Source organism: Vigna angularis, chromosome 10 (assembly GCF_016808095.1).
Source record: "Vigna angularis cultivar LongXiaoDou No.4 chromosome 10, ASM1680809v1, whole genome shotgun sequence".
NCBI lineage: Eukaryota > Viridiplantae > Streptophyta > Magnoliopsida > Fabales > Fabaceae > Vigna > Vigna angularis.
In genome coordinates this window covers 12,057,625-12,079,999 of record NC_068979.1, presented here as the reverse complement: position 1 = coordinate 12,079,999, position 22,375 = coordinate 12,057,625, and the positions used below count along the sequence as shown (strand labels likewise).

Genomic DNA, 22,375 nt, shown 5'->3' with positions numbered 1-22,375 from the left:
CTTGTTATTCCAGCCCATTTTCACAACGCTAGTTATTCCCAACTTTTTTAAAAAAGCAAATTGACAAAATTGTCCTTGGCAAAAATACGATTGTTATATGTCGTTCACACAATATTTCTCAAAATATACAACAAAAATATTCTCACTTTGAATATAAAAATAACACAATTGAAATAAAATTCTACTGCTTATTTCCGAAAAAATATACCACAAATTTTTTTAGTTGTTTATTTCAGAGTATATGTTCAGAGAAAGCTTGTGTAATAAATTATCAAATACAATATAAGAAGTTACATTTTTAATTACAATTAAATTTGCTTTCTTTATAAAATTTAAATCATACCTGAACAATATTTTTTAATTAATAAAAACACAAAAGATTAGTTAGTTATTTCATTGTAAAAAACTGAATTGTTTTCCCTATATACGATTATTTCTTGGACATAATATATAGTTTTCTTCACAAACCTTTTCATTTTGATGTAAACAAGTTTAATCCGGCTATTTTGTTTTTCACATTTTTATTTTATTTTATTTTTTCCGTTCCTTTTATTATTTGTAGCTCACAAGCTTTTTATGTGCTTAAATAAAGTCTAGAGAATAAATTATATATTTTTCAAGTATGACATTGATAATCCGGTTAAAGAATATACAATTGCTTTCCATATCAATTTCTATATAATAACAACATAATAATTATTATTACTAATTAAAAATATAAATTGTTATGATGTTATTCATTAAGTCCTTATTTTAGGGGAGATAAATTAGAAAAAAATTTAGCTTGTTTATAAGTTAAATTGAGTCTATTTGGAAGTTAAAATGTGCAAGTTTACTCATATAACTATGTAAACTAATTTTAATTTGTGAAAAATAAATTTATTTTTTCTCTTATTTTTTTATTGTAAAAGATTAAATAAAAATGTTCCTTAAGGAGCTGCTGGTAGTTATAATATAATCTCTTTATAAAAAATATCATTTATTAAAAAAAATTAGTTATATATAGTAAATATTTCTTTTAAATTGAACATTAAAGTGTAGATTGAATGATACGATAAATTTTAAAATGTTAAAATATTTTCGTTAAATAACTTGCAATTTCTCTAATTTTTATATTAAGGAGATACATACTTTGGAGTAATAGATAAATTATATTATATTTGAGATTAATAATAAATAAATATTTTTAAATGGTAAAATTGTATTTTAGAATTAATTTAAATAACTTATATGGTGATATATTACTATGTTTATAATTAATCTATTTTTTAAAAATATTTAAATTTATAACATATCTCATTAAAAGCTCCTAAATCGTGTTTGAAAAATAACTCCTAAAATAGCTTATAATTTGTATACACAGAAGAGAAATGAAACTTGGTTAAAACATAAAAAGTAAAAACTTTAACGGTGACATTCCAAAAATATAGCATGAAAAACTATATAAAAAAAATCATTACTTTAATAATAAGATAAAACAATTTTTTTTTTCGAAAATTAGAATTAAGTTACAGTTATCCTAAAATACATAAAATATTAAAAGTTCACTAAATCAATTTCTATTACAAAACTATTCACAAGACCGAGCTGTCTTTTACTAAGTCGAGGGGTCCTCTACTTTCAAGGACTATTCCACCGAGAACTCCTCTCTAACTGCTCACACCCACAGGATGGTCATTGTAAAAGAAGAACCGAACAGGAAACATGGACAAAAACAGGAAATAATGGTAAGCTAATGTAATTTATTTGTATACACATACATACATTTCAAACAAGTCCAAACAATGCAAAAGCGAACACTACAACAGTTGGTCGTTCGGTTTTGGTCAAGCGCTCGGTCTTATACTAGCAATTATGCTAGTATAAAGTGTCTTGCCTATTTGCCAGATGTTCCCTGTGATCATATTCAAACAATGCAAAACCGAACACTCAAGTAGTTATGACTGAACACTATACTCATGCATAGACCGAACACCATAATTCATGCATAGACCGAACACCATAATTCATGCATAGATCGAACATCTGATTTGACCATCCGGATTGTATGAATGTGTACCTACAGGCATTTATGCACTTGTGGTGGTGAAACAGCAAGACCCCATCAAGCTACCCCACAAGGTTAGTCTAGTGAAGATTACCTTCATACCCTAAGGTTAAAGGACCTTCTGCCATTATCACACATGAGTTACTCCTCTCTACTTAAGAATGAGTAATCACAAAATATCAGGATAAACGCCAGCTTAGCACTATACTCACATTCATCCTTTAGAATTCAAATACCATCCACGAGACATTCCTCCTTGGAATTCTCTTCCACATTACTTGAAAACATAAATCCTCATCAATTAACATAATATGTCATTCACCAATCATATACTCACTCATAAGACTGAAAACCCTGTGAACTTTGGAGATCAAATAGTTTCTCACCACCCCAGGACAGGACTGAACGATCTATAATAGATAAGACCTAACAATTGACCGAACACTGGCGAAGGCCGACTACTAGGGAAAATTTAACACTATACTAAAGTTGAGTACTAAAACTAGGTTGAATACCAAGACTAAATCGAATGCTACTATAAGACCGAGAGCTAACACTAGCATAACTGTTAGGATAAGACTGAGAGCTAACACTAGCATAATTGCTAGCATAAGATCGAGCACTAACACTAGCATAACTGCTAGTATAAGACCGAGCGCTAACACTAGCATAACTGCTAGTATAAAACCGAGCGCGAAGACTAGCATAACTGCTAGTATAAGACCGAACGCTAACACTAGCATAACTGCTAGTATAAGACTGAGCATTAACACTAACATAAATACTAGTATAAGACCGAACGTTAACTCTATCATAACTGCTAATATAAGACCGAGCGCTTGACCAAGACCGAACGCTAACTCTAGCATAATTGCTAGTATAAGATCGAGCGCTAACACTAGCATAACTGCTAGTATAAAACCGAGCGCGAAGACTAGCATAACTGCTAGTATAAGACCGAACGCTAACACTAGCATAACTACTAGTATAAGACTGAGCATTAACACTAACATAAATGCTAGTATAAGATCGAACGTTAACTCTAGCATAACTGCTAGTATAAGACCGAGCGCTTGACCAAGACCGAACGCTAACTCTAGCATAATTGCTAGTATAAGACCGAGCGCTTGACCAAGACCGAACGACCAACTGTGCACACTCCGCGTTCTACATAATTCTGCAAAAATTCTGCAGAATTATGAAGAACACCAGAATTTACCCAAAACCAAATATTTTTCCCAACTTCTAATCCTCCAAACATGATTCCTACACCACTTCAAACCTATCTAAGGGTGCCTCAACATCTCTAACCCTCCTTCACAAAATGTCACACCAAAACCCACCCAAAAATCTGCATAAAACTCAACTCAAGAACCCAAAATCAGATTTTACCACTTTTATACATTTTTGGCCAACTTAATGATTCTAACAAGTCACAATGCACTTGTTCAAACTCACCTCACTGTCAAAAATCACTCCCAACCTCAAACTCTCATTTTCACCCTCTCACTTCCTCAAATTGACACTGACCGAACACTTTTTATGTATAATACTCCCTAAATCCAGTTCACAAAGTTCATTCCTCACATTCAATTGAAAACAGAAATTCAACATGCATTTAAATCAACCATACAATTCATTTCAACCTATAAAAATACAAGTTAAATTATTTAGCTCCCTTTACCTTAAAATAGCTGGACCAAAGGAAAACCTTCACTGAATTGGTTATCCCACAAGCACAAACACAACCTACAAATCTTTGGATTGGTGAGAAAACACCATCCACCGAACCAGAACTAAGAATTAGACTCAGAGGAGGTGAAGAAGGACACATGCAAGCAGAACACAACTTGCATGCAACTGAAACGTGCAGAAAACACTAAGGACAAGAGAAACCACTTACCAGTGATTAAACTAGTAACTGAGAGAAGATTCAGCAGCTCCAAACTGCAGAGATACTCATATTTGAGCTATTGAAAGAACAACACGACTTGAATCATTGGAAATCTAAATAGAATTTGTAGAGAGAAGGAGGAGAAAATAAAACTCAGAAGTTTGGAAAGAGTGACACCAAATTTTAAAACTTTCGTTTATATACTATTGTCAAAACCGATCGATTCTCTCAACTGCATACACCTGTCTTCCTCCATACATCTGTCTTCCTCCACTAGTCTTTATATCAACAAATTTCACAATAGTTATATAAGTTTATGAACCGTATTGAATTAATAAATTATCTTTTAACAAATATTTAATAGAGAATCAAGTAAAAGAAATGTAAAAGTTAAGAAAAGGTGTAAATTGATTGTGTCAGTGTCATTTATTTGAGATATTTGCAATAATGAAAAAAAAAAGGGAAACGAGAAATTGTGGGCATAGGGAGTAAACGGGGATTTCACAAACTGTGCAAAATGGGAACGAAAATCTCACTGGACAGCGACACCGTACGACGATCCATGGGTTCCTCTCCGTGAACACCCAAAACCAAACAACACAAACATTAACCTTAACCAAACAAACCCTAATTTTTGATCTGCCCCTAATTCATTGTTCCCTTCTCATCTATTTCTAAATTAATTCTAGATCATTTTTTTTGCTGTATTTCCCGAATAAAATCCCCCGAATAACCTTCCTGCTACCCACTAAATCCATTTTTCTTTACAATTTTTATTCTGAGCATTTGATTGTCGCTTCTACCGCTTGTTTTTGTTATCTTCAGCAGATCAACTTTTTCTACTGCTTCTGCTTCTGCTCCAGCTTTGGAGGATCCACAGTCTCTTTCTGAGTGGTAATTTGAAAATTCTCAGCTTGAATTAAATTGAATTGTTCATATTGCTAGCTTTTTGAGATGCATAAATTTCACTTCGTATCCTGGGTTTTATCTTGGTTTTCTGAACTCTGGATATTGTTGCCTTTCAATTTTGGTGGAGATTAATGCTGTAGTGTTATCATAGAATTAAATAGAACTTGCACCATCTTTGGTTTAGAGATAAGATAACGCAGGGCACCATTACAAGTTGGATTTTGACCTATTTTGCATGGATTGGGTGGGAAAAAAAGGATTAGTGCCTTGGTTGGTTCTTATTGTTACAATTGATATTGACGATATACTGATTCTGTAGACTAATTCAATATAAAAATCATGTGATTCAAGTGTTTTATCTAACTTGCTCAACTTTACAGTGAATTTTATGTAAGTTTTGAAGAAGAATAGTGTCTTTGAGGCTGTCTTGTAATGAAAGTTATGTTTGGTGCAGGATGGTTTAGTGTATATTTTTAAGATACTGATATTAGAGTATGGGCAGTAGTGAGATGGATAAAGCTCCAAAAGAGAAGGAGTCAAAGACGCCACCACCTATGTCACAGGTCTACTTTTCTTTATGTTATCTCCATTGATTCTTAATGGTTAGTACATTTGTTGTGACGCCAAAACATTGTTTTTCCAGGAGCAGTCTTCAACCACCGCTACTGGAACAATTAATCCTGATTGGCCTGGATTTCAGGTTTCTAATGAAACAGTTTTTGTTGGCATTACTAGAATATCATTTTTATTATTTTCAAGATTGAATTTTGGTTCACCCAGCTCCCTTATTTTCTAGGCATATTCTCCTATACCTCCACACAGTTTCTTGGCATCAAGTCCACAGGCTCACCCTTATATGTGGGGTGTCCAGGTAATTATCACTTCTATTATAACTGTCACTTATATTATAAATACCAATCCCGCCTACATGATAATGTTAATGTTTAAATTTGCCTTGTGCTATTGCTTAGTCAAATCTAAAACCTAACTGGACCATACTTAAGCTTTGGCCAAATGGAAAATATTGAAGTTAATTTAGAAATTAACTCCTTGTTCTCTTTGATCTATTGCTATTATGAAGTTTATAGGGTTTTAGGTAGGGTAGGCTGAAGAGAGGTGATAGGCTAGTGAATAATATGAATTGGTATACCAAATTAAAGCAATATGTTTTATTAGTTCTGATACTAGATTTATAATTCTAATTGAATAAGGAAACAAATCATGAAATACAATATAGTGTGAAAATGAATCCTAGGATATTTTAAATTATGCCATCATTCATATAATAATGGTTTGATATCCCTAATCAACTAGAAATATGGTTAAATTATAATTTATAAGTGAGTGCAAACTTTACCTTTCAAACCAATTTTATGAGATTGAGTTAGACTTGAAGTTCACTTACTAAGAATGTTATGAGATATTTTCTAGATATTCTAATACTCACTGTCCTCTAGCTAAAGTCTTAAGCCTTTTACAAATGAAACTGTGAAAAGGGAAAAGAAAAAGAAATATGAAGTGGTTTTTCTAATGTTGGAGATGTTGGAGATCAGTAAATCTGGTAATATATCTTCTCAAGGGAGCTGTAGCAATCCTTAGGTTGAAAAGCTGGTTGGAGAGTTGCATGATCACAGAAGAGATTTTTCTTGGGGTGATCATTAGTAGAAAATTTCTGGCTAGGAGTTATAATGGGAAAAAAACTTTAACTTCTATAATATACAGTGTAAAAACTTAGGAGACCTTAAAAATTTGGAAAGATGACCTACAAATTGTATTTGGGGCTGGTGTGAATCATGACCAAATCCAATCACCTGAAGAATGGCAGGAAGAGCGTCATCATCAATCTATCAATCAGTACAAAGTCACTACTGACACGATCATTAGCTGAAAAAGAAGTCACCGACTGGTAGAAAAGTCAGTGTCACAAAAGCAAACATCCAAAAAGAGCCTAACTGCCAAAATCAGAGATAACCACAAAAAGAATGGCAAGAATCAAGCCAAGACAGCTGAAAACAGCTAACTCTTGATGAATGCAGGAAAAACACCAAATTTGAGTGTCACACAATTGATTGGAGGCCAAGGGAGCTAAACAAGCTCATGGAGGTGGAAAATAAATGTGATAGAGCCTAGACCAGATGGTGCAGTGAGGCATGCAATGGAAAAGTCAGTGTCACAAAAGCAAACATCCAAAAAGAGCCTAACTGCCAAAATCAGAGATAACCACAAAAAGAATGCCAAGAATCAAGCCAAGACAGCTGAAAACAGCTAACTCTTGATGAATGCAGGAAAAACACCAAATTTGAGTGTCACACAATTGATTGGAGGCCAAGGGAGCTAAACAAGCTCATGGAGGTGGAAAATAAATGTGATAGAGCCTAGACCAGATGGTGCAGTGAGGCATGCAATGGAAAAATGGTGTAAATATGGGTTCACACTTTTCAATGCACTAAAATAAAGGATGTCAAATATGGGACACTAACAGAAAAACAAAGACCTCGATCTGGTTGGTCAAGGTGAGACTAGATCTGAAGTGAGAAGAACAGATCACACGCCAAGCAAGATGGTGGCTGATGGAAGGAGGGGTATAGATTTTGGAACAGTGAAATATTGGTCATGTGTGAGTGTGAATTGTGCAGGTATCATGGCAAGGTTACATCAGTGGCAGGTCATCTGCAGCACATTGGAGGGCTTGCTGCCATTCAAAACTGTGACATGACTGTGAGGGAGAATGGTTATTTCAAAAACACATGGTAGAGGATGACAAATGACAGTCGCTGAAAATCAGCATTGGCATTGATGGACTAGGTCATGGAAGATGGTTTTGATGACCATGTTCAAATTATACGGGTTTTATGTGGGGTATGAGGAAGTGTGAGATTTTGGAAGTGAATAATTTTAAAATCATATGCTTTTGATGTAATACTAAACAGAGAGCCTTAATGCCAATAAAATAAACTGATATTAGATTCCTGATCTTTATTAAACAAGGAAGCAAAATATAAAAGATGATCTAAGAAACTCTAAAATACTTTAAGATACAATGATGTTATTATAAGATTTTTTTTAGTTATTCTAATCAACAATAATCAGTAAACAGCATGTGGAAGAACATTAATAAAACTAAATTTACCTCTTGATTTGATTGCAGCTTGAAGCTACAAGTATATATTCATGTTTGATCCGGATCATATTCATGAATTAGAAGAGTTTTATACATTTTTAATTGTTGGCCTGTGAAGCGAAATTCCGTATTTACCATTATTTGTGTTGTGGCATATCAGTTATACTCTTGTAAAGGCACTGATGTCAGTGGACTGGTTAGTGGCGTGGTGGACAATGGTGGATTTATTAGTAGTCTTTGTTGACTGTTATTGTTTGGAAGGAACACAGCTATGGTAGTGGTGATTGGTGGCATGTAAAATTTTTATAGTAACTTGAGACTTGCTTATGGTTAGGACTGTATCTCTTGCGAAATACTTGCTTCTCCAATATGCATTTATTGTGATTGATGGTGCTCCTAATTCCTTGCATTTTTAACTAAAGTTTAACTATTTTGTTAAAGTTTTGTTGCATCAGGACCCTGTCTGTTTTAAAAAATGGCAGGCTTGTATGTCCTAATTAGGAGTCGACACAAACCATTTTTGCCTTTGCAAATGAAGTCTGAAGATTTTGGTCCTAGATCGTTGAATGGTCTTGTTTACTTATCTTTTTTTGTTCTTCCAATTGTTCAACATCGTGTCTACTTTACATCTAGTCTACACTTCACTAACAGTATGAAATATCTCATTTAAGTTCTATCTTAATATCTCTTTGGTTCATTAATGAAATTTTTATTTGCAGCAATTTATGCCTCCCTATGGTACTCCACCACATCCATATGTTGCAATGTATCCACCTGGTGGCATTTATGCTCATCCATCCATGCCTCCGGTATTCTTTGTAAAACTGTGCTTTCTTCAACTTATCACGTTGAATCATTGGCTGATCAACTACTTTGTCTCAAATTCATACAGGGATCTTATCCTTTTAGTCCCTTTGCTATGCCTTCTCCAAATGGCATTGCTGAGGCTTCAGTGAGTTTCCCCTTCTGTATTTTATGCTCATTCTCACCTTTTCTTTTTCTCTGCCTTTTCCCTCTTCTGTGCAGAACTTGTCCTTATCCACGTAAGGAAAAATAATTTATTAGTTTGCCTGCAGGGAAACACTCCTGGAAGCATGGAAGCCGATGGTAAGCCTCCTGAGGTGAAGGAAAAATTGCCAATCAAAAGATCAAAAGGAAGTTTGGGTAGTTTGAATATGATCACAGGGAAAAGTAATGAACATGGTAAAACAACGGGAACATCTGCTAATGGAAATCATTCAAAGAGGTAAGATGTGTTGTGTTGATCAATCTTGTTAAATTATGTACCCTATTATTTGAATCAAAGCAGTCAAAGAAAGACACTTTTTACTTCTAAATGTCTTGCATATTTGCCAGATTGCTGATTTAAGATTGATAGTTCATGAAATAATGCATCCATCTTTTTGCATGGCATAGTATTTTGCTATGATATGTCACCAATCACCATTATCAGTCATTATTTCTGTAGCTAGGGTGAATAATATAACTAATATATATTTGGAGGCCTTATTATTTAAATAGAACTCAGGCTGACATATCCAAGAGCAAATTCTTAAATTCAGAACCGGAGGAATGAATATGACTTTGACATGATGTCCATCTATTGTTGGTAACATTTGCTTCCATATCTCTCTAGTGTTAAAGGAATGACCATCATTTAAATTGATTAAATCATTGGTCTTACTTTTCTTGTACTCTGGATCATGGAAGTGAAGTTAGAAAATTGTTTGACTTTATTCAAATAAAGCAACTGCTTACGGGCTACTTTGGTACATGATTTTGTTTCAGCCCTGCAGAGCCTAGCATTATCTGAACTACAATGATAACATGTAAATGACTTCGGGTTCATGAATACCATATACTGTTGATTAGGGAATAGAAACAGTAGTCAGTCACTTCCAGAAGTTGATGTTTCCATTGTCATTTTAATTTTAGTTGGTTTATTGCAGTGAAGCATGTATGCATTATTTTACAGTTTTGTGCTTTGCTGTGTATTTAACTTTAAATTACAGAAATTGCATTTAATATTTATTTTACTGTTTTAGAATGCCTGAGAACCCCTACGCAGTTATTTGACATAGATGTTTTTTATACATGGCTGTATTTTCCTGTAAATAATTCTTAAGATGATATTGGGTTTGGCATTGGTTTATTTTTTTAATCCTGTTGTGTATTGTTGCCTTGCCATTTGCATTTGCATACGGGTGACTTATGCTGATAAGAAATGTTGTATTTGTAGTGGTGATAGTGCAAGTGAAGGCGAAGGTACTAGTGAAGGAAGTGATGCAAATTCTCAAAATGTAAGTTCAGGGACAGTCCTCACTCTAATGTTTTGCACTATGTTTTCGATATGCATTCATTAATATTTAGTTGCAGTATTAAAGGAATATACAATAACGACAAAAAATTTATTTAACTAAGTTTGGTTGGTATATTGGATTGTATTTCATTGACTTTATTAAAGACCAAATTCTCGGGGATATTATTCATTATGGGATTCCTCTTAACAATTTCCTCTAGTGTCCTCCTTGGTCTTTGCCTCTTTTGATAGGACTAAAAACCATGATCTACTCTTTTCACCAATGCTTCCAGTGATCATCCTTATGTGTCCAAACTTCCTTGACATAATATTTTTGTCATCTCTTAACCGATTGATACCTCATCGATATTTTCTCATATGTACTCATTTTGTATCTTGTCCTCTGTAGCATGTTCACACATCCACCTAAAGTTTTAAGGAGGATAAGTGTAAAATTGGTGAAAAGAACATATTACTGAATAGAATACTGTAGCTCTTTCTATACTGCCTAAATATAATTCCCATCCAATCGCTATCCTGACAAACTTTAATTCTATTATTCTGAATAAGAACTTTAATTTCCCTAATACAGTTGATGTTGTGAGGGGAAAAGGCAATGAACAACTTTCATAATTATTTGTTATTGGATTTATGGAATATAAGTGGTGAATTAAAGTTTTCAGGAAATCAAGAGAGCTTATGTATTTTATTAAAAGCTTGTTGCTAAAGCTTGTGTGGCTAGAATGAGGGGAATCAATTTGCATTTACATAAAAAGGTGCACACTCAAAGCTATTTATTTTCAGTGGGCTGATCTTGGAAAGATATGAATGCAAAGAATGAGATCTATGTCTGCTTTTTTATTAGCTTGGAAAAAACATTTTATCGAGATACTTGATAAGAGTTGTGGAAGGCTTTGGAAAAGAAAGGAATTTATTTTACTCATATTTAGGCTATATGAAGGCATGTATTGTAGGGTAACTAAAAGTGTGAGAAGGAACTCATGGAGGTGGAACTAAGGATTTTCCTTGTATGTGATTAGCAGAGACAAATTGTCCCTAAATGCTGGTATTTTGTCAATGTTGTCAAAAGTGAGTGTGCTCACGAATTTGCATGATCCTGTGAGAATGGGACACCCAAGCAAGCCAGCAAACACACAAGGTGGAATAGGGAAGTTGTGCATTGTATTGATCCTGAAAGCGTTTGTGCAGCCTATGGATCTCAATTGCAAATCAGAACCAAACTTCTTGTGTGACACTGCTATACACGATTGTGGTCATCATCAACTCTGCCTTACTGTCACTGGTCATCACAGTGCTCCCATTGTTGTCTTTGGCCATCACAGTGTATTGTTGTTGCCAGCCATTGCAAGGCTCGTGTTGAAGTTGCCAGCCATCTCAGCACTGCCATTGTTAGTTCTGACGCTCACATCTTCATCAAATAGACTTGCATTGCCATTGTCATTGTGGCTGTCATCATCATCTGGTTCTGCAGGCAGTGACAGTAACTGTTGGGGATGTGTCACTCTTCACTATTGTTGGCTGTTCAGTGTTTTTCTTCTCAGTGATCTTATTTTAGTAAAAAATGTAACAGCTAACACAATCATCCTACTTTACTTAGGATGGATTGACTATGGGACTACATATAAGTGGAGTTGGAGTCCGGAGACCAAGGATATTGGAGGATATTATTAAAGGGAATAAGGTTATTGTTATAAAACAACAAAATATTACCAGGCTCTGAAAGTTTTTTGATGTAAAACAGCATAAGCCATGAAGTATTAATGGATGTTCAATTTTATTTTTTGATGTCTATGTCAGATAAACTATATACATATAAATGGCAACCATGTTTAGACATCGGAGATTGGGTGTGGGTTGCATAGCTCCTGCTGCTCTTGCTTGTGAGGGCACAATTGACTATTTTCTGAAAGATACCCTAAATAAATTCTGAGTTAGTTGTTATGGTTGGTATTTTAGTATTTATTCTTTTTTTTTTTTTCATAGGACTCTCAATTGAAATCAGGGGGCAGACAGGATTCTTTTGAAGGTTTGCCGAGCTTACTTTCTTATGTTTCAATATATATAGTTTATGACTTTGTGGTGTATTGCCTTATGTTGACCTCTAATGTTTGTGCGCTTTGGCTGAAATGTATCTTTTCTATTGAATTATAGATGAACCATCTCAAAATGGCACTTCAGCATATACTCCTCAAAATGGGGGCCTAAGTGCACCTCCTACTGCGGTCAATCAAACTCTGCCTATCATACCTATCTCTGCAGGTGGTGCTCCTGGAGCTGTTCCTGGTCCCACAACAAACTTAAATATAGGAATGGATTATTGGGGTACACCAGCTTCTTCCAACATTCCTGCACTTGCTAGAAAGGTTCCATCTACTGCAGTTGTTGGATCACGGGATAGTGTTCAATCACAACTCTGGCTACAGGTTACTTTTGACTACAGACTGATAATATGATGTTTGTTAACTTGATAACATATTAATTTATGTCCTAATTGGGAAGTTCATGACACTTATTCTCTGGCTGTGAGATATTCTGAGAATCTTATACCTTTGCGGAGGTTTGTAGGCTCAAAGAACATTGTGAAAATGATCACTATTTGCAGCATAGTCGTCAATTGTGTGTAATTGAGTTGCAATTAAAGTGTGGTGGACTGGAGCAGCCCCTTGCTGCTCCCAAGTCACTCGTCACAAACTACATGGATGTCATGGCTGTTGGGGCTGTTGCTGTTCCATTAACAGCGTAAATCATACAAATTGCAGCCCTCACCACTGCTCCTTTGTTCGTTCTCTCAACTTGCAAGGCTCTGCAGCTTTGCCGTTGTTGGACATGGGCTGTTTGCCATTGTTGGGCACTGTGGCCTCTGCTGTTGCTGTCAGCCTCTATGACCTTTCACTACTCTGCATTCTCTTGCTTTTTTGAGCCTGCTATAGCTAATAGCAGCTAATGGGTTGGGTCATAATTAGATTCAGTGTTTTTTTTCTATCTCTTGTCTGTTTTGAATGGTCGTGCCTGAGGCCAATTGCTTTTTTCTTTTGTTTTTGTGTGTAAAACGTGACACAATTATAATAAACTGAATAATAATAATAAGTGTAATTGTATTGAAAATAAAGTATAATATATAATATAAGAAAGCTAAATAATAATAGTAAATATAATATAATATTCCGAAATATGAAAAACTATTTAAAGAATCACGTATAAGGTAATAAACTAAATTATAATAATAAACCTAATAAAAATTTATGTGTGATATAATAAATTAAATAACTATACTGATGAAAGCTAGATAAAACACGATATACAATATAATAAATTAGATAATAATAATAAAAAGATTCTAAATAATATATTAACAAGTTAAAATAATATAAAATTAAATGCATTTTTATATAAAACAAGTTATATAGATGCTAAAGTATAAAAAAGTTTTGTATGTGTGTGTGTGATAGGAACCCGGAAATAGTTAGGCCCAAACCCAAAATATCTAAGGTGTATGTTAGACAAAGAAGGAAGGGCAAAGTAGGGGATCAAAATGGTCAGAGAGAGAATGAGAAGAATCTTTCTATATAACAAACTGCTGAGTTGGCACAGTAGGAAATGAGTGATTATGTTGTTTGGGGTATAAGGAGTGGAAAGAGAGTGGGGAGAGGGGGGGCTGGAATTGGCTGGGAATCGGGAGAGACTAGACACTCTCTAACTGTCTAGAAATACCTTTTTTGTGCTGTTACAGATCTGTATTCTCTTTCTGGGATATGCACTCTGTTTTTCTTTGATAATAAAGTGACTATTCAGCTATTGTGTGCTTCCTTATTTCTAGTATCTATCAATTGGTATTCAGAGCCCGCGCTTCTTGGGGTCTGGATGGTTATTACAAGAACAACAATGGAGTCGAGGATTGAAAATCTAGAGAAAAGTATGCTTGAATGGAAGCATGAGAGTCAAATTCAAATGGACGAAATCAAACAGCTATTGAAGGAGAAAAATCGCGGAGACACAAGGGGTCGATCACGACAACGACGTTCTCCGAGACGTCACGCGGAGGGGGAGAGTCAAGGTAGTCAAGCTATTTCATCACGAGTTTCTGAACCCTATTCTAGAACTCGCGATTCGCGGAGAGGGAGTCGACCACCAAAAGGGGATTACAGAGGGCGAAAATTGGAGGTTCCTATATTTGCTGGTGATGATGCTTATGGATGGATTACCAGAGTTGAACGCTACTTCAAGGTGAACGATATGGATGACTCTGAAAAGATGGGTGCGGTGTTAGTAGCATTAGAGGACCGGGCATTGAATTGGTACCATTGGTGGGAGGAACAAACACCTTCACCAAGCTGGGTCCAGTTCAAGGAAGCAGTGATTCGGAGATTTCAACCGGACTTAGTGCAGAATCCTTTTGGGCCATTGTTGAGCATTAAGCAAACTGGGACAGTAATGGAGTATAGGGAAAAATTTGAGATGATTTCAGCTCCATTGAAGAAAGCGGACCGGGTGATGTTAAAAGGAATTTTTCTAAACGGACTCCATGTCGAATTGCAAGCCGAACTGAAGCTGTACAACATAGAATCGTTATCAGAACTCATGGATCGGGCCTTATTGTTGGAAGAGAAGAATTGGGCTTTGAAGAAAAGGGTGTTAGGCTCGGGTGAGAAAGTAAGCATGGGTGAGAAGGAGATTTCTCCAATGGTGACTAAGATGGGTAGATCGTATAATGCAACAGTAGATTTTATGAAGAATAAATTGAATGCTAAGAAGCCCAATTTTGGAAGTGCGGGTACAACGGAGCCCAAACCACAAAATGGGCCCAGTGGAGAAAAACAAATCACTATGGGCAGAAGGCTTTCGCAAGCTGAGTTGCAAGAACGGAGTAAAAAGGGGCTGTGTTTTAAATGTGGGGAGAAATGGGGACCTGAACATGAATGCAAGCTGAAGCATTATCAGTTGGTTTTGATGGAAGAACGTGGAGAGGAAGAATCGGAGGATGAGGAGGAGGAAGGGGAAGAAAAAGCAGAGTTGGAGCACAAGACACTTCAATTGTCTTTGAAAAGTAAAGTGGGGCTGACCTCTCACAAATCTTTTAAGATTTGGGGAACTATTGGCCAAAGACGAGTGCTGATATTGGTGGATTGTGGAGCAACCAGCAGCTTCCTTTCTAGAAAATTAGTAGATGAGTTGGATATTCCAGTGGAGAATACCCCTACTTATACGGTGGAGGTAGGAACAGGTGAAAAGGTGAAGAGTAGAGGACTGTGTAGAGGAGTTGATCTTGAGGTGCAGGGAGTCAAAATTAAACAAGATTTTTTTCTGTTTAATTTGGGTGGAACTGAGGTGGTATTAGGTATGGACTGGTTGGCGGATCTTGGTGACATTGAAGCTAATTTTCGAAACATGATCATTAAATGGGGAGATGAAGGAGGCAAGAAGGTGTTAAAGGGAGACCCTTCCCTAAGCAAGGCGCAAGCATCCTGGAAGAGCATGATTAAAGCCTTACAAGATGAAGGAGTGGGCTACTATATTGCATATCAGCAGTTGGAGGATACAAAGGAAAATCAACAAATATTATCTGATGAGATGAAGGCTGTCCTAGAGGAGTATAAGGACATTTTTCAAGACCCACAAGGGCTACCGCCAAGGAGAGAGCATGATCATGCAATCAATCTCAAAGAAGGTGCTCAAATACCAAATATCAGACCTTATAGATATCCCTATTATCAGAAGAATGAGATTGAAAAGATAGTAGGTGAGATGATGCATGCAGGGATTATTAGGACTAGTACTAGCCCTTACTCTAGTCCTGTTATTCTTGTAAGAAAAAAAGATGGTGGTTGGAGATTTTGCGTGGATTATAGAGCACTTAATAAGTTGACAATACCTGATAAATTTCCTATCCCTGTAATTGATGAATTATTGGATGAAGTAGGATCGGCTGTACTATTTTCCAAACTGGACTTAAAATCTGGTTACCACCAGATTCGAATGAGGGAAGAAGACATTCCTAAGACAGCTTTTAGGACACATGAAGGGCACTATGAATTCTTGGTCATGCCATTTGGGTTAACAAATGCTCCTTCTACCTTTCAAGCTCTTATGAACAGGGTCTTAAAACCATATCTAAGGAAGTTTGTGTTGGTATTCTTCGATGACATTCTAATCTATAGTCCGGATGAGGGAAGCCATAAAAAACACCTCAAATTGGTGCTCCAATTGTTGCGGGAAAATAATTTATTTGCAAATTCTAAGAAATGTAATTTTGGGCAGCAACAGCTGAGATATTTGGGACATTTGATTTCTGGAAAAGGAGTTTCCGCAGACCCAGACAAGGTGAATGAAATGATAAATTGGCCAGTTCCGAAGGATTTAAAAGGGTTGAGAGGATTTTTAGGGCTCACGGGATATTATAGGCGTTTTGTTAAAAATTATGGCAAGATTGCTTGGCCACTCACACAGTCGCTCAAGAAGGACAATTTCAAGTGGGGAAATGATGCTCAACAAGCTTTCGAACAGCTCAAGGATTCAATGACCACTTTACCTGTCTTAGGTGTTCCAGATTTTGAGAAACCTTTTGTAATAGAGACAGATGCTTCAGGAAAGGGAGTAGGAGCAGTGCTTATGCAGGAAGGCAGACCCATAGCTTACATGAGTCAATCATTGTCTGATAGAGCTCAAAGTAAGTCTGTTTATGAGCGAGAATTAATGGCTATAGTGTTGGCTGTTCAGAAATGGAGGCATTACTTGATGGGTAGCCATTTTGTGGTGCACACGGATCAGAAAAGTCTGAGATTTTTGGCTGACCAGAGGATTATGGGGGAGGAGCAGCAAAAGTGGATTTCAAAATTAATGGGTTTTGACTTTGAAATAAGGTACAAACCTGGTTGTGAAAATAGGGCAGCAGATGCCCTTTCTAGGAAGCTACAATATTTTGCACTTTCCACGGTACAATTCAATGAATGGGAGGGGTTGGAAGATGAAATTCAAGCTAATGCTCGATTAAGGGGGATCATCCAGGATTTATTGAAACAACAGGATGCACATCCGGGGTTTCAATTAATAAAAGGAAGATTATATTACAAAGGACGAATGGTACTACCAAAGAATTCTTCTAAAATTCCTCTAATACTCAAGGAATTTCATGATTCAGCGTTGGGTGGGCATTCTGGATTTTTCAGAACATATAAGAGAATTTCGGGATTAATATTTTGGGAAGGTATGAAGAAAGAAATACAACAGTATGTGTTGAGTTGTGCAGTTTGTCAACAAAATAAGTATCAAGCCTTGAACCCAGGTGGGCTGTTACAACCTTTGCCAATACCTACTCACACTTGGTCTGACATTTCGATGGATTTTATAGGACGATTGCCTAAAACCCAAGGGGTTGACACCATTTTTGTGGTCGTGGACAGGTTAACAAAATATGCGCATTTCATAGCTATTGCCCATCCTTACACTGCTAAGGACATTGTTGAAATTTTCATCAAAGATATTGTTAGGTTGCATGGGTTTCCCTCCTCAATTGTGTCTGACCGAGATAGAGTTTTTATCAGTCATTTTTGGACAGAACTATTTAAAATGGCTGGCACTAAGCTGAAATTCAGTTCTGCCTATCACCCTCAAACGGACGGGCAAACTGAAGTGGTGAATCGCTGTTTGGAGACTTACCTTCGGTGTCTCACTGGAACTAAGCCTAAACAGTGGCCTAAATGGATTAGCTGGGCAGAGTTTTGGTACAACACTAACTATAACTCATCTACCAAAATGACTCCCTTTAAGGCTTTATATGGGAGAGAACCTCCAGTATTAATTAGAGGAGATATGACACAGTCTTCGGTGGAGGAGGTCAATAGGCTGATGGCAGATAGGAATCATATGTTGGATGAGTTAAAAGAGCATCTTGTCCAGGCCCAAAACAGAATGTGCAAGCAAGCCAACAAGCATCGAAGGGAGGTGGAATTTGAAGTTGGAGATGTAGTATATTTGAAGATACAGCCTTATAAGTTAAAAAGCTTGGCTAAAAAGGTCAATCAAAAGTTAAGTCCGAGATATTATGGGCCTTATGAAATTGTGGAGAAGTTTAGTCCTGCTGCCTATAAACTGCAACTACCTTCAGGAAGCAAAGTGCATCCAGTTTTCCATGTTTCTGCACTTAAGAAATCCATTGCTGCAACAATTACTAGCCAACCATTACCCTTATTTTTAGCAGATGATTGGGAATTGAAGGTTCAACCAGCAGAAGCACTTGCTGTTAGAAGGAATCAAAAAGGGGATCTCGAAATTCTTATTAGGTGGAAAGATTTACCAGATTTTGAAAATTCGTGGGAAGCTTTATCTATAATCAAGGAGCATTTTCCTGATTTCCACCTTGAGGACAAGGTGCATCTTGTGGAGGGGAGTGTTGATAGGAACCCGGAAATAGTTAGGCCCAAACCCAAAATATCTAAGGTGTATGTTAGACAAAGAAGGAAGGGCAAAGTAGGGGATCAAAATGGTCAGAGAGAGAATGAGAAGAATCTTTCTATATAACAAACTGCTGAGCTGGCACAGTAGGAAATGAGTGATTATGTTGTTTGGGGTATAAGGAGTGGAAAGAGAGTGGGGAGAGGGGGGGCTGGAATTGGCTGGGAATCGGGAGAGACTAGACACTCTCTAACTGTCTAGAAATACCTTTTTTGTGCTGTTACAGATCTGTATTCTCTTTCTGGGATATGCACTCTGTTTTTCTTTGATAATAAAGTGACTATTCAGCTATTGTGTGCTTCCTTATTTCTAGTATCTATCAGTGTGCCTGTGTGTATTGTATATGTGTATATGTTAAAAAAAAATTAAAAATAGGAATAAAGAAAAAGTAAGCATAATAGTGGTCATTCTAAAAATTGTTTCTCCCAACCACTACATAGCTTAAGAGGGTTAGTATTTTAGTTGTATCTGTGGGGATACCTAATCAAGTTCTTTCTTTTAGTGAATATGTTTTTGTCAATGTGGCATTTATTAAATCATGTTTCTTTTGTATTGTAATAGTTAGTTGTTAATTCCTAGCAAAGCCAAATTACTGTTTAGCTTGTTTTGGATTACTTAATCTGCTTCTGCGGACGACTGATTCTTCACTCAGTCGATGCAAATGTGGCGTCATTAACACTTGTTTGCTTAGCTGAATTCTTCAGTAAGGCAATTTATTAACATGTGGTGGGTGTTATTAGTGCTTATTCTTTAAACCCTTTGCTAAATCTTTTTGTTTTTAATATGTTGGGTTAAGAAATTTGGTTCAAGAAGTCAGGTAGCAAGGATATGCACTACTGTCTCTTTACAGGCTATGGTGGTTCATTTGATCATTTAGAGAAGAGATAGACGTTTTCGTTGGAAGATTTTTACTTTGGTTTTACCTTGCTATGGTGTTGTGATCTGTTTTGGTCAGTACTGGTTGAAAATTAAAGAATGATTGAAACATTCCCTTTGGGATTTCTAGAGTCTGAGATCTCTTCTCTAGCCAATCTTTCACTCAGCAGAAAGCCGATAGTGTTGTCTTGCTATCGCCTTATGGTCCAACCTCTACCAATCTGCTAGAATTCCAAGTTATCACCACGAATGTTAAAGGGCCTCACTATAAAAAAGGGGTACTGAAAAATCAGGTAGAAGGCTACCCCTCCGGTGTGTTTTCTTGGGGCTCAGAAGTATGGGAATTTGTGTCCAATTGTGAATTTATGTTGTGATATTTAGTGTTGGCAGCAATCTCAGAAGGGGGCATAGAGCCACTGCATTTTTAACAAATGAACATAGTTATATTGATTTTTTGCCCAATGTTCAAATTGAGACTAAGGTCACGTACTCATGATCCTGCTAGTATAAGGATGTTACGAGCTGCGAGGAGCTGATAAAAAAAAGAAAAAATGAGTTTATGAGGATCAGGGGAGGTGTGGATCGCTTCATGATTGCAAGGTTGCTTGTCAATTTGTGGGATCATGTGCTGCGCTGATCCTTTCCGTTTTTTCAGTTAGTGTTTGACACCCCATTTCTTGGCTCCCAGCCTGAAAACAAAGCCCAACCCGTCCCTTTTGTTCTACTAGGGTTTCTACACATTTGGAAATCACCTCCAATGCTGATGCTACCATTGCTGTTGAACAACCATCACTGTCGTCGTTGACAAGCAGCAAAGCACTAACACTGCCCAACCAACACTAGCTTCACTGTTGTTAGCATGGCAGTCACGACCATAGTTGTTGGTGCTGCTTTCATAGTCATTGCTGCTCACTCGAAATCTATTAAGCATCATTGAATTTTATGCACTGTGAACCTAATTTTAGTAGTGTTATTGGATCTTACTTCTTAAGACTTATTATGAGTTACTTTTATTGTCTGAGACCTGATTTTCAACTTTTATTGTTGCTTATTAGTTTCTTCAATTCTTTTCTGTTACCTTTCAGGATGAAAGAGAGCTTAAAAGGCAAAGGCGAAAGCAGTCTAACAGGGAATCTGCTCGCAGATCCAGGTTGCGTAAGCAGGTAATACAGAGTACCCTATAGCGATTTCTCTGGTTGATTGATCATAACATATCTTAACTCCTGTGTGAGATTTTTCTTAAGGCCGAGTGTGATGAGTTAGCTCAGCGTGCTGAGGCTTTGAAGGAAGAAAATGCTTCTCTCCGGTCAGAAGTTAGCCGAATCAGGAGCGATTATGAGCAACTGCTCTCCGAGAACACTGCTCTCAAGGTAGTCTCAGTACCATGTTCTGTACGACATCAATTTACCTATCCTAGCAAAGAATAGAATAGGTTCAGAGTGATAAATTACATATTTGAAAGTTATTCAGTGAAAAACATAGATATAACTAAACCTCTGCATCACTCTCCTAGAATCCTTTTACGTATGAATATTGACCATGTTTTTTGATCTACAGGAAAGACTAGGGGAATTACCTGCAAATGATGATCATCAAAGGTCTGGGAGGAGTGATCAACATGTGGGTAATGATGCTCAACAGAATGGGCAGACAGAGGCTGTGCAGGGTGGTCACTAGCACCTACCAACCACAGCATGCCACCTTTCACGGAGATAATCTAACTTAATAGCAAGAGCAAGATCTTGTTTCGGATAGCTTGTAGTTCAAATTGTATTAAAGCTTACCATTTGTAGTGTTAAGATATGTTTAATGTTATATGATCCTTCATTCCTAATTTGCCTTCATTTTTACTCATTCAAAAACCTGGATTGTATGTAGTGTGTGAATTCTGTGTCATACCTTATCTTTAGCTTAAAAGTTAGTGTTCGCATTAAGCAATATAGTTAATGAACGTGAGTTTGCCCATTATATGATCTTCTGTACAAGTAATTTATGGGGAAAATAAAGAAAAGAGAATCTTTGAATTCTGTTTCATGACAACATCGCAACGTAGCCTTTTAGATGATGTTTTTGCATTACACGCTTACTGAAACTGCTTTTGTTTTGACGAATTGAGAAGCTTTAAACTGAATTTATTCCGCAGCATGAGCTAGTGAAAATGCTCAAACAATTGATGTCATACAGCAGTTCAGACAAGAATGTGTCTTTGAGGATGTAAGGTCTCTCATGTTGTAAGCCATTATTCGTATTGCACCCCAAAAAAAGTGTTTGTTTGATTTAACATCAATCTTATTTAAGAAACTATTTAGGGTAATTTAGTTTGGATACTATAGTTGAGGTCAAGTTACAATTACTTTATAGAAAGTAATTGCAGACGGTGACGTTTCATGGAGAAAGATGTGGTAAGCGGTGTTCTACTTAGAAAGATGGTGACATTTAAAAAATAATAATTTTATTAGAAAAATAAAATTCAACAGACATGTGTGAGTTGATGTGTAAGCATGTAGATGTCTACGTATAACTTCGTTTACCATGTGAAACAAAATTTAATGTTACTGGTAAGGAGAGACTAAATTCATTGCTTTAGAAAGTGAGAAGACTAAACCAAATTAAAGTTTCAATAAAGAGAATAATTACAATTTTTCAATATAATTGGGGGATTAAAATCAATTACCATGTTAATATTTTGTCGTTTTATTGTAATTCATTTAATATTATATAGCAACTTTTCAAACAATGTGATATTAACAGGGGAGAAAT

At 36.2% G+C, this 22,375-nt stretch overlaps 1 protein-coding gene across 1 annotated transcript; it reads left to right on the top strand.

Moving 5' to 3' along the window:
* The first annotated feature begins 4,429 nt into the window (after window positions 1–4,429).
* LOC108335899 (bZIP transcription factor 16) lies at window positions 4,430–21,585 on the top strand. Its single transcript, XM_017572102.2, has 13 exons — window positions 4,430–4,835; window positions 5,305–5,413; window positions 5,494–5,550; window positions 5,647–5,721; window positions 8,691–8,780; window positions 8,864–8,923; window positions 9,048–9,217; window positions 10,211–10,271; window positions 12,275–12,317; window positions 12,443–12,714; window positions 20,701–20,778; window positions 20,860–20,985; window positions 21,173–21,585. Exons 2-13 carry the CDS (start codon window positions 5,345–5,347, stop codon window positions 21,290–21,292), a joined length of 1,221 nt encoding a protein of 406 aa, XP_017427591.1. The 5' UTR covers window positions 4,430–4,835; window positions 5,305–5,344; the 3' UTR covers window positions 21,293–21,585.
* Window positions 21,586–22,375: the final 790 nt, after the last annotated feature.